At 37.4% G+C, this 14,145-nt stretch overlaps 1 protein-coding gene across 1 annotated transcript; it reads right to left on the reverse strand.

Moving 5' to 3' along the window:
- Positions 1-6,857: 6,857 nt before the first annotated feature.
- LOC121853395 lies at positions 6,858-10,753 on the reverse strand. The gene is made up of 2 exons (XM_042347460.1): positions 10,653-10,753; positions 6,858-8,187 (listed from the first exon to the last, which is right to left on the reverse strand). Exon 2 carries the CDS (start codon positions 8,159-8,161, stop codon positions 7,493-7,495), a length of 669 nt encoding a protein of 222 aa, XP_042203394.1. The 5' UTR covers positions 8,162-8,187; positions 10,653-10,753; the 3' UTR covers positions 6,858-7,492.
- Between the last annotated feature and the right edge of the window lie 3,392 nt (positions 10,754-14,145).

A 14,145-nucleotide genomic window follows, 5' to 3' on the forward strand; every position in this document is an offset into this window, starting at 1 on the left:
ATATGAATACCTGATAAATCCTTTCTATATGTGGGAGATAATTTACATTTGTTCTTATAAAGTTACAAAAGTCATTTTAACCAAAGGACTCATTATATATTGTGTGTATATGCCAGACTTCCTTTACTCCTGCCAGTTGCCTCAGTGTTGTGTGAGCTTACCCGTGAAGGTTCTTATCATCTCTACTTCAACTCGTCCATTCTCGTGACAGGGTGGAACAAGTAGGTCACTGGTCGAATTGTCTCCAGTCCTAATAGGCCCTAACCTACTTAAACATAACTACTGTATTAGGATTGGTATGAATTGACCCTCTCCCCAACCGGCCCTAACTTAACTAAACATAACTATTGGGATAGGGGCATAGTCCAAATGACCCCAAATACCAATGGTGAAGTTAGGTTAATTTAGGTTGAGTGTTTATTGATACTTCGGCTTATTTGACCAGCAACTGACCAGGTGCAAACTGAGGGTAATATTAGAGTATTTGTTAAATACACTCATTAGAACTAACTGCTTTTGCTTGTACACTAGCACAAAAACTCTTGTAGTCGGTAAATTGTAAATGCTTCTCGGATAAGATGCATTAAAACAGTAGGTTGTGCTTGCAACTCAGGTTGTCATTGTTTTTTATAAGGTAGTGAATTTTTACTCAAGTGCTTTGTAAGTGCTAATAAGAGAATATAGATGCACTTTATACTAACAGGGTTGAGTAAACTATTAACCCCTTCCTCCCCACAGGTTCTGATAGCTCCAGTACTGTACTGTACTGGTGCTGTCATATGTACATGTTGTAGACCAGGTGGCGAGGAAGAGGTGAATGAAAAGTGTTGTTTTGTTGATAAAAATATTTATTCATGAGTAACATAAACTGCATACAAGTTCATAACAACCACTTTAGGATATTGTTAAGACCTTATCAGCCAAAGTGGAAAACAATAATTTTGCAGTGTTTCCACCACTGATGTTCTTTTTTTTTATTCATCTGCCATTTTTCCTCTTAAAAGTCATTGTTATTTAGTTACTCTGCATATGTTTTGTGTATGCCCAAGATGATAGTTCTTATGTATACAAAATGCTGTACAAATATAAAGGCTTTGTGAAGTGTTGAAGAATTATTCTAGTATCTTTTGATTGTATTATTATTCAGGAACAAAACTTCTTGGGTTTATTCTTTCTTATTATTCTCTACAAGACAGTATTAATAAGGAAATACCTTGTTAATATGTGCAATATTAAGTTCCTGTCTTATGGTGTTATATGTTGATGTGTAATGTGTTCTTCCAAGTGTGTGTTCATTGATTCCTTGTGCTTTATCTCTGTCTAGTTAGTTGAGTGATCAAATAGGCCTCATCCTGACATAACCCTTAAATGGCATTATCAGTGGAAGTTAGCTGTAAGGACGGCGACCATCATTGGTGAACGTTTTGTGTTCCTTGAGTTCCTTTTTTGTACATATAGGGCCGGAGTAGGGAATCCTTAGCTGCCGATTAGGGTCAGCTATAAAGGTTACGGCCCAGTGCTAATATACCCCAACATAACATTATTGTAGCTTGTGGTCCAGTCCTATAGGCCTTAATTCTCTAATTGACCCAAATCCTATCAGGTTAGGCTGTGTTAAGGCCTATTAGGACTTGGGCCGATTTGACCTTCAACCATTCAGCGTTACATCACTCCTGCTTTCATAATTATACCATTAAGTTTTGCTAATATTCCCCTTCATTATGTTAGTCTCCATCATAGTGTGTTACATACTGTAGTGTCCATTATAGTGTGTTATATAGTGTAGTGTCCATCATAGTGTGTTATATATTGTAGTGTCCATCATAGTGTGTTACATATTGTCCATCATAGTGTGTTATATATTGTAGTGTCCATCATAGTGTGTTACATATTGTCCATCATAGTGTGTTACATACTGTAGTGTCCATCATAGTGTGTTACATACTGTAGTGTCCATCATAGTGTGTTACATAGTGTCCATCATAGTGTGTTACATATTGTCCATCATAGTGTTTTACATAGTGTCCATCATAGTGTGTTACATACTGTAGTGTCCATCATTGTGTGTTACATACTGTAGTGTCCATCATAGTGTGTTACATAGTGTCCATCATAGTGTGTTACACACTGTAGTGTTCATCATAGTGTGTTACATACTGTAGTGTCCATCATTGTGTGTTACATACTGTAGTGTCCATCATAGTGTGTTACATAGTGTCCATCATAGTGTGCTACATACTGTAGTGTCCATTGCCCATCATAGTGTGTTACATAGTGTTCATCATAGTGTCACAGGTGTTGACACCCAAGTATATCTGGGAATAGGTATGTTGTAATAATTTTTGTGTTTTGTGCACTAACTGTACAATCAAAGACAAAAGTTGTGTCGCGGTTTTGTCCGAAGATTAAATATAACTCGTGAAACATTATGAGAGCCCCCTACCACAAGGCAGAGCGCACCAAAAGTTAGCCCTTCGGCATATGTTTTCACCAAATTTCACGACACGATTTTTGTCTTTCATTGTACACAAGCCCAAATTATTTCACTCAGGTTGCAATAATATTATTTACTTGCAATTGATATAACAATTTATCTTTTTCTTGTGATTATATTATTTCTGTTTGATACCGGAGTGTTGGTGTCTGTAGGATGAATTCCAAATCTTTCCTTATTTCAGTTTTTAATATTTTACTATGTGTATAAATTGTGGTATGTTTAAGATGGAACAATTTCTCTCTGACTGTTTGCATTTAAATAAAAGGCATCTTTTATGTAGTTCCTCACAACATGTAAGGGAGACAGCTTCCAGGCAAGAAGAGTTAACATACCCCAAAGTACTACTGATATGCTGCTGATCAACAGAATAATGTCTCATCATCCCTGGCCACAGGATTAAACCTGTGTCACTTTTGTTGGCAGTAGTTGACTGAGCCATGTAGCACTTTTAGATGTACAGGTGCTCCTCTACTTAAGAATGTTTAACTTACAAACTTTCAGAGATACAAACATCATCACTGAGGGGGTTACCTGCCAGAACAGGTGTTTAATGTGGATGAGACTGGTTTATTTTGAAGAAAATTTCAGATAGAACAAACATTACCTAAGAGAAAAGAGTGAGCCAGGTTTTAAGGCTGTATTAAAGGATATAGCTGTACTAAATGTCCATAATCTTTTCATTTTTTACAATATGTTTGGTATCTACAAGAGTAAATTTGGACTTACAAGCAATTGGACTTAAAAACAAACCTCAGGAACGTAACGCGTTCGTAAGTAGAGGAGCACCTGTACAGTAATTTGATATTTGGATTTTCTGAAGGTGATTTACTGTATTTTGTTTGTGTATAAATACTGTAAATGTCTACACAAATTCACTTCTTGTTTTATAATAATATGTAATGTGGTATATTCAGTAAGTTCATATTTTTCTCTTCACCCTTTGTAGCTCCTCTGTTTTCAGAGAAGAAGAGAGATCATGTCTTCACTTGAGTGTTGATGTGATTGTCGTTGTTGTCACGTTAGTTTTTTTTTACATACAGTTCAGTTGACTTCATTGGATGACTGTTTGTGTCTTCTCCTGGTGCTCTTTCTCAAATGTTTGTTTTTAGTATGTTTCAGTTTTATATTTTTACAAGCACATTTATTTTATATTGTATATTACTTTCTACAGCAAAACACTTGTGTTGCTTTGCTTTTAGGCTGTTTAGTACATAGTTAACCCTTAACGCCAGCCATCATTGGTGGAAGTTAGCTGTAGGGATGTTGGCCATCATCTGTGGAAGTTTCATGTTTCTTACGTTTCAATTTTGCACATATTGGGGGGTGGGTAATCCATAGCAGCTAATTAAGGGTTGAGTATGATGTATTGCATTACTGTTTTCTTTCATCATTTAATTGTTGTTATTGTAGGTAATATCTCTGGCTATTAATAGGCTTATATTCAAGATCAGATTCAACTAACCAATGAACCTTGGCCACACACGAAGGTATATATCAAGATTGTTTATAATTATGTTATTATTGATCAGTATAATGAGGGTTTAGTCATAGGATCTGTTTAAGTCTTCATCAGCTTATTTACTCACTCTTGGAGTCATAATTGGCAAGTTATTTAATCTTTATTCTTTTTTATTTTCCTGATATTCACCTTTTTATATCTGCCCAAGCGGCTGACGAGCTGATCAGTTGCGACGAGGATAAAAGTGAAAAGACTGGGACCTTTCAGGATGAGTCCATTTAGCTAGTCATCCTCAGCAATGTGTGCTTGTTGACACTGAACATTATCCTGAACTATCCTGTTATATCTTGTTTCTAGTTTCTTCCACGTTTCTTCTCTTTATCTGTTTTTGCTGAGCTTCTCCAATTCTTAACTTGTTGTCATATCTCTTTTCAAAGAGAATGAGGAGTTGTCGTCATCAGTCAGGTGATGGCATCTACCTGTACATCATACTTTTTTGTTTAGGTTAGTTAGCTTAGATAATAGTAAGCTTAAATCTTTAGCCTTAAATAGATAAACATATGCATGCAATCACAGCTGTCTTGTCGAGTCTTTGCTGTGACAACACTCACCCTTACTGTGACTACACACATCCTTGCTGTGACAACACTATGACAACACTTATCCTTGTTGTGACTACATTATGACCACTCATCCTTACTGTGACTACATTATGACCACTCATCCTTACTGTGACAACACTCATCCTTCCTGTGAGTATACTCATCCTTGCTGTGACAACACACATCCTTGCTGTGACAACACTCATACAGTACTTTCATATCTCAGCACAGGAACATCTTGCATGTTAACCATCTTGTCCTAGAGATCTCTTTAGCAATATGGTATCAGATTTCTTCTCATGGCACTGTAAGGTGATGGGATGTAAAAAACTAAAGGGTTTATCATCTGTAAAAGTTTAAAATTCAAAATTAAAATAAATAATGTTTTACAATAGCCTTTTGTTGATACAATTTACAATTAATAGTTTATCTTCATTTTGAAATTCCTTGAATAAGCTGATTTGTGATGTATACACAATTGTTTCTCATTGTATTGACAGACTTACATAGATCTCACCAAAATATTTAGAAGTTTTTTGTACTTGTATTTTAGTACTGCACTTACAGAATTTATACATTGTATACATTGGTTGTTAGCTTCACAATTGTGTATTGATTGTTAATTTAAGTCTCTGTACTCTAGCTGAAGCCTGAATGATGTAATGTAGGGCTGCTGTGAGGAGATATGACTTGGTAACAAGTGTTGCAGTAGGACTGAGAGTGCTGGTGCACACTGTGCATCAATATTTTATATAATGAACACTGCCACCAGGAAGATCCCAAACATCATAACAAGTAAGTTTTTGTATTGTTGATGTTCCTGGAAACATTTGTTTTGGTCATCAGCATAAGTTGAATATTAAAACTGTGGAAGTTACATTTGAAACTTTGGAAATTTTTTATCTTTTTGTGTTCTGATGCTATAAACAAATATTTTTCACAATGTTAGCAATAAAGAAACTCAAAATTTTTAAGATGGATGTGTTTTCCCTGGATGTTTTCTTCATTAAAACTGTGTTTTCCACGGAATTAATTCAATTGCTGAAGTTGTTTTATATAATTTTCATAGCTACAGTAGCTAGATAGGAAATACTGTATAATTTGAAGCAAAGATTTTACCTGTATGGAATTAAAAGAAAATAACATTAATAGAGAGAAATTATTAATCTGTAATTTCCCTACATTCATCTCTACATATATCTGTGAGAAGTGTACAATTGTTGACAACTAAGTGTGATAAAGTACCTGTACAACCGTTGTTCCCCGTTCTATGGTACTGTTCCTTAGTTCTCATAGGTTCCAATCTTAATTTGCCTCGGTTTTATTAACCCCAAATCCTGATAAATTACCAGTTTTACTATTCCCAGTATTGAAGGATCCTTAGACTTGATAAGCCCCAGACCTAATGAGCTAGACTTAATATGTGCACAGGAAGCAATAGACAAGGACATTAGTTTGGACAGAAGCCTGCAGTTTAAGCATGGTTTAGAAAATCTTCTTGCAGCCAACAAGGAGGTTTATGCCCAAAAGCAGCAGAAAGCAAAACAGACCACCTTGCTGCAATTCCTATAGCTTTCCCCCACAATTCCCATTTCACATGCTTCTCCTATACCTTCCACCTCCACCTATGACCCTGCTGCCTACCTGGGATCCTCAACCTCGAGCATATCTCACCACTGGTGCTGTCTGATGAGGACAGCCTTCTTGAGGTCATCCTCACTGATGTTAGCCCTCTTGATGTCACGCTCCCTGATATGCAATTCAGCCCTGATGACCCTGCAGATTTCATTCCAACACTGTCACCAACTATGTAAAACCTCTACCACCTCCTCCATCTTCTCGTCTACCCAAGCTGATGTATCTGCTTTTATTGGTTAGTACACTGTACTGTACCCTTGCTTTATATATTATTTTATAAATAATATTGTATCGATTTGTTTTATGGTTCATTTGTCTTGAAATTTTGTTGTAAATGGGTCTGGATCACTTTCAATTTGAGTTATGGAAAACATTCTAATGTTTCCCATTGAACTAAGTACTGTACTGTATTCGATACATGCAGTTTCGGTTTGTGTGAGGATTTTCAGGAACACAACCCTCACATATACTGTATTGAGGACTTACTGTATAAGGGTTTAATATATGATTGAAAAGGTTGAGGAAAATTTGAGGATTACAATACTGTATATAGAAAAATTTGTGGTATTGATGTATTGTTATTTCGAAAAATTAATTGAGTTACCAGTTGTTCTACGACTCGACTCAACTTGCCAAACACAGTGGATATAGAAACAACAGGTTGCACAAGTAAGTATTTATTTAATGCCCGAAAATCTACCTGAGAAGTTCAGTAAGTGCTCCACTTTGTTGCCAACAAAGAATGTAATGTAAAATGATGATCAGTGATGATGATGATAATTGTAAGAAGGAATCCCAACTCATTTAATATCACAATTTGGATAACTGCATCAGTCATCTCTGTACACGGATTTCCTGTCCAAGAGATAATTTCTCCTGTGCCCCTAGCCCGTCCACGCTACAGGCTTCTCACTGCACCCCGGTTGATTACCAATGCTAGGTCGCCTTTGTCTTTGAGTTACTGTATTCTTAGCAGCAGTCAGGTATAAACATGCCCCATCAGTCAGTAAAACAGATCACTCATGTTAGCTCATGTTATGACGACAGTTTTCAATGTTATCTAAGTAAAGCACCAATAAGAAAGGTTCACACCAGGATTATAAGGAGGTAAAATATTGTCCCATCTTCCATCCCCTTTACATATACTGTATAATATTTCTGGCTTTTACACTCCAGTAGGTCTCATCCTCGCAGATATGTTCAACCTCTTTTGATTAGAAAGGTCAAGAAATATTTGTTCTTCAACAAGTTATTTTCTGGTCGAGTACTGGGTGAACAATTCACCGCCTGTAGGTCTCAGTACCAGTAGTTCTTCCACTTCTTGTAGGTTGCCCTGACCAACTTGTCTGCAGGGTTTGGATTTCCAGAATATTTATCTAAGGCGAGATTAATCAACATAGGCAGGAGCAGCTTGTCCTTCACCTTCTCTTGTGACCACTGGAGCAGCTCCCTCAGCAGGTCAGCCATGGAGGCATCAACAACTACACTTTCCTGCCCCGAGTGTGTCACATCTCCTGTGGTGACATCGGGAGCTGTGGTGGAACTATTATGGATGTGGAAGTAGCTAGTGCCTGGTGGAGAGGTCATGATCTTCATATAGGTGTAGCCCGAGAAGAATGGCTCAGTGTGGGACTCATTGGGTGAGGAAGTGTAAGAGTCATAGGGGTTATTGTCTGGGTCGTCTGGGTCCTGATAAGGTTCTGCTTGCCTCCTCTTCCTCAGGCCAACATTGACATCAAACTCATTACCCAGCAGGACAGGGATGGTGGACAACATGGTGGCTGCAAAGGCGAACACCAGCATCTCATTCTGTAAGTTGCCATCCGAGTCGAGCAGGTTAGCCATGTCGAAGAAGTTCATCCTGCGCTTCCTGTTAAGAATGTGTTGATCTCTGGGATCCCCAACCAGCGGGACAGAAGGCATGATAGGAACCTCTGGGGCCACGTTCACGACTGGCAATGCCATGATTGTAGTCTGGGACACACCTGAAACTGTAATACTCGGGTTAACAGTGGCACTCAAAATGTACTGTACTGTATGTCCTAATACAGGTATAATGATATTTGTGATGGTCTTGTGTACATTCAAGATACATTTAATATATATATATATATATATATATATATATATATATATATATATATATATATATATATATATATATATATATATATATATATATATATATATTTATTTTAAGAATGCAAAGGCCCCCCCTCAGTGGATGAAATGCCCTGGGCCCTGCACTTCTTAGGACGGCTCTGGCAGTGAATTTAGGTTATGTAACAGTACATAGAGTGAGAAATTCAACATGTTCCTCCTACTCAAGCGAAAACTTTTCTTAAATCACATATCCTTTAGCATCTCTGGTACAGTAGTTGGCAGTGTACTGTAGTTTAGAGAATTTTGGGAACAATTCTAGGCAAACAGTTAAAACACAAGTCCGATTTCTACGGTATTATGGTACTGTATATTCTAACTGCTCATAATTTTCCCTGGACTAAGTGGTGTGTGTGGATTAGGTATTGTATTGCTGTGCTTTAACATTTACAGTAAGGTTATTGTAAAGCAAACGGTGGTTATGGTCATGTGCTTAACCGCAAGAATGTACAGTGCACTCAGCGCTGCATACAACCAACTCCTTCTATATGGAGAGTTATTCCAACTTTGCACTAGGTGTTGCAGTGTTGCTTTGCTTGTCCACACTCTCTTACTGTTGGTCTTTCGCCATCATTCAACTGGATAACGTCATGTTTTAGTGAGTAAGCCTAATTTTCTACGTTTTTCCCATAGTATTATTACCAGCCACATTTTTGTAAACATAGAGTTATCCCTTTAGAAGGCGTTATTTGCGTACACTGGATTACGTACCAACGGGCGAGTTAGTGTCTAATAGTATGTGGTAGTATCTGGTAGCCTGTAGTAGTATTTGGTAGTCTGTGGTAGTATTTGGTAGTGTGTGGTAGTATCCGGTAGCCTGTAGTAGTATCTGGTAGTCTGTGGTAGTATCTGGTAGCCTGTAGTAGTATCTGGTGTCTGTGGTAGTATTTGGTAGTCTGTGGTAGTATTTGGTAGCCTGTAGTAGTATCTGGTAGTCTGTGGTAGTATCTGGTAGCCTGTAGTAGTATCTGGTAGTCTGTGGTAGTATCTGGTAGTCTGTGGTAGTATCTGGTAGTCTGTGGTAGTATTTGGTAGCCTGTAGTAGTATCTGATAGTCTGTGGTAGTATCTGGTAGTCTGTGGTAGTATCTGGTAGCCTGTAGTAGTATCTGGTAGTCTGTGGTAGTATCTGGTAGTCTGTGGTAGTATCTGGTAGTCTGTGGTAGTATTTGGTAGCCTGTGGTAGTATTTGAGTAACCGAGTGTACAATATACTGGGCCACGGCACGCGGGTGGACTCCGTTGGTCAGAGACGTTCATATTCGACCTTGACCTTACTATTGAAGGGGAGGAACATCGACGCCAGATATGGACAGACAAATAGAGAGTGAGAGAGTGTGTATCTCCCGTGCGGACGATATAAGAGAATCTCACCAGGTCGCTAATAATTATCATGTCATCCTCGGTCTTAGGTGGTTCAACTTCCGGGTCATTAAGCCTCATTAACAGGTTGTTCATGATAACAGGACAATAAGTGATTGGCGTAAGATAATTACAGGTTATTATAGGATAACGTCAGGTGTGGTGAAGTCCACACATCGTACGGTACTGAGAGAAGGCGTCGAGGACCTCCGGGTCATTCACCTTCTCTTAGACTTAAACCTCCACCAGGTGGTGATCCCCCCCTCTACACCCTACCCCCTTCACTTCATGACCACCTTCCGCTCTTCCTTCATTATCTTCCTCGCTTCTCTCCTTCACCACTACGAATTTACACTTATTATAGTACTATGCTGTACAGTACACGATGCTACACAGCAACTCACAGACACACCTAAAGGTTCATCGCAGACTGGGTGGGTCAGGTGCAGTAAACATACAATACAAAATAGACTTAAGATATGACGTGAATACACAGGATTATCCAGGGTGTCTCAGAAAAATTGATACACACTACCTTGCAGGTTGCTCGTGTAGATCGCGTGAATGCTTGTATTACAAATGCAACATTGTCCTCACTTGTGGAAGATCTCGTGCATCATCAAGCGAGGATAATGTTGTAATACAAACATTCACACAGTATGAAAATATGTAAGGCAGTGTGTATATACTTTTCTGAGACATACGATCAATATGTGACTTACGGATAATAGGGATGTTTCAGGAGGTTTACAAGAATAACATTAATTATATTCACATTAGTATGACCTTACTGAACCCTCTGTTAAGTAGTATGTATTGATGGAGGATACAAGTAACAGGATATAAAACAAAATCTTCAATATATATCGTGGTTCCTCTTCAGTATATTTTAAGTAATTATAAAAAACCTGGGATTGTTAGGACTTGATAATTTACCTTTATGTTAGTATTGATGAGGAGCCTCCACACACACCCACAACCACACACAGATACTGACTGACTCTCCTCACTCTGCGCCACCCACAAGTATCTTCGGTCTCCCTCACTAACTTGTGGTCAAACACCTGTTCCCTAATAAATAACGAATAATCCGCTTTAACTCCAGTTTTTCAAATGTAAGAAACTAATAGAGGAGCTTAAGTATTAGTATATATATAATTTATGCCTGAATGATAAAGCACATGATGATAAACTTAGAGAGAATTAAAAACAAAATAGGCTAGTTGGCGTTGTGAGGCACTTGTGAAGTAGCGGTACTTGTAGAGCAGACTGTTATGTTCCGGGGGTTCGTCAGATTATGATGTGGTGGCAAACAGACTATTGTGAGCGGTTTCTGGGGTTTATTCAAAGCTATATCATGGGGGTCTCATCTTCGTTACCTAGAACAACAGAGGTGTGTGTGTCTGGCCGTTCTGCTTTTTGCCACATCACGGTGTTTCTTGGGTAATTAACGGAAAAAAGGGGTGGATGGACATTACTGGTGTCAATGAACTTACTGTATGTAGCGGCGGCGGTTATATAAACATCAAGTAACGTACATGCATGGTTGACCAAGTACTTTATTAATATCATCACAAATCGAATGAAATTTCAGATAAGTGTGAAGGCAATGGCAAGTAGACAGTGAACTATAAAAAAAAGTATCTTGTCTAGAAACTATACAAATTACCCGATATTTTAAAAATACTATACACATTAATTAGTATCTTACCATCTTTTAATATGTTGGAATGTATTTCCCCAAATATACAAATTTTCTAATATAATTTACTCAAGAAAAATACCCAATTTGATACAAATATTCAAATACCTTATTAGCTAATCTATCTATCTATCTATCTAAAATTTCATTGAGCTAACCACTGTTAAGTCTCCAATCTGCTGCGTCCACCAAGCTGTATAACTCTATATTGATAAATTTCTTCAGATACCACGACCATAGATAAAAGTGTTCACAAGGGCTTCTCGTTCCTGAAGGTGATTTAAGGGATCAAGTGAATCACGAATAAAGAAACATACGATTTTTTCTTATCAAAACTCGGGGGTTTGGTTGGCTTAAGTTATGCTAATTTAGTGGAAGGTTAGGTTAGGGTATACAGTAGGTGAGGTTAAGTTAGGTTACGTAAGGTTAAGTTAGGTTACGTTAGGTTAAGTTAGAGGAAAGTTATAGGTCGGGTTAGTACATCTGGGGCAAGTTAGGTTAAGTTACGATAGTTTATTTTGAAAATAGTTACTGTAGGTTAATATAGGGGCTTAGGTTGACAAAGGTTAGAGAATCAAACACAGATACACAGATGTGAGCTATTATCCCTCGCCAACAACAGCTGTGTCTGGGTTAGGCATCTAGCGGTTTGATGACCAAACAACGGTGGTGGTCAGGTGGCAGCGTGGGAGGAGGGGCAGTTTTGGATGGGAGGCGAGACGTCTGTTCGAGTGGTGAGGCAGTGTGGGTGAGTAACTGCAACACACACGAGGGGGGAGGAGCATCAGTGAGTCCTTTAAACACATGGCTTCACATACCAGATCTGTTCCAACTTATTATTATTATATCCCGTTATTCTCAGTAGCCTCCACCCATTTTTTTTTTTATTTTATTTTTTTTTTAAATCTGATCAATATCATGGACATTTTGGGGACCATTTCGAAGCCATGTGCACTTATATTAGGAGATATTCTGAGGTCAATAGTAATTTTTACTATGAAAAAATGCCCCAGTACAAAACAGCATTAAAGTCAAAGTATTGGAATTTCTGATGAAAAGGGGGATCCGGAGCCCCCCAGGACCCCCCAGGATCTGCCCTTGCAATTTCTTTGAGGGTTATCATAATTATGTAGTTTATTGATTGTGGTTGAATTGGTCAAGTATGTTAGGTCAGAGGCCAGAGAAGATGTTACTTGGCCACAGGCTGAGTGATTAGGTCGTGCACAGCGTGCTTGACATTCCAGGCAGCTCATAACTCGACAGAGAATAAGTCTAACGCGAACTTAAACTAACTAAAGCTAACCTAATTTAGCTCAAACTAATGCTAACCTAAGCTAGTCTTAATTAACCTAAAGCTAACCGAAGCTCAATTAACCTAGCGCTAACCCAATCTAAACTCTTCAAAAGCTAGTCGAACCTAATCTCTTCTTTCACTAACCTAAGCTAACGCGAACTTAATCCATCGTAATCTACCATAACCTTACCTTACCTTACCTTACCTTACCTAACATAATGTAGCATAGGATCTCCAATGGAAATAATCTTTAGCGGATTCATTTGGTTATCCTTTTTTTTAATTATTTCATTATCTGATGACGAATGTGAACTTGTCAGACGATTTTCCTTAATATATATCCATCTGTCAACCCATCTCATTAATTACATAATCTAACCTTGCTACCAGAGGATGAAGTATTAATAGCCAGGGTTATTAAGCACCGTTCTAAGAATCTCTGCTGCTTAACTTCTCTTGTCTACCAGCGAATGGAAATATATAACTTGCAGAAGTACTTTAACTTCTTAGTTTTTCAATTTAATAACCCTGGTTTATTTTACACACCACGCAAGTTAATGGTAAAGTCAAGATTTTTATGTACTGCATTTTAACAGGTAATAGCGGATGATAGTAAGTAATACAAACAATACGACAACCCTTTCCTTTAAATTTAGGTATTAAAAAACTCAACTTTCTCTATCTTCGAACATAAATCACTTTAATGAAAATGGTGATAAATAATTTGGTGATAACACAACAGTATAATGTACAGTACACTTTTCTTTTGTGAGATTTCCTTCGCAAATGACTTATATTATTATTATTATCATTATTATTATTATTATTATTATTATCATTATTATTATTATTATTATTATTATTATTATTATTATTATTATTATTATTATTATCCATTAAATTAAAGAGATAATCGTTTGGTCTCTAGTACTACGATAAGGCCTTTTAACTCATTCAAAGCCATTTAAGTCCCTCATTTAAACTCATTCATTAAACTGTTTTTTTGCGTCCATTTTCTGTGTTGCAATAAAAGAAAATGGATCATTAAAATGGGAGGACTTTTTTTTTCTAGTATTGTATACTGTTGTCAGCAATATGCCAATATCATTTATCAGTATCACCAAATTATTCATCATCATTTTCACACAAATACACATCTGAATCTGTAGGTAATATTCACTCAAAAGATCATTCAAATGTTCAAAAGTCTTTAAGCTTCGTAATATAATAAATGTATTCAACAAGTGTCCGCATGGGTTCCTTTTATGCATTCCTAAATATAATATAGGATTCATTGACCTCTCAGCAGTGGGACGGCCTTCATCCTCTCAGGGGAACTACAGATTATGAAACGCTTTATTTGACATCATGACTGAGTGTCGGCAACAGAAAAGGAACAATAAAAAATACTTCAATTTCTCACACAGAATCTA

The sequence above is a fragment of the Homarus americanus genome, unplaced genomic scaffold (genome assembly GCF_018991925.1).
Source record: "Homarus americanus isolate GMGI-L3 unplaced genomic scaffold, GMGI_Hamer_2.0 scaffold4896, whole genome shotgun sequence".
Taxonomy (NCBI): Eukaryota; Metazoa; Arthropoda; class Malacostraca; order Decapoda; family Nephropidae; genus Homarus; species Homarus americanus.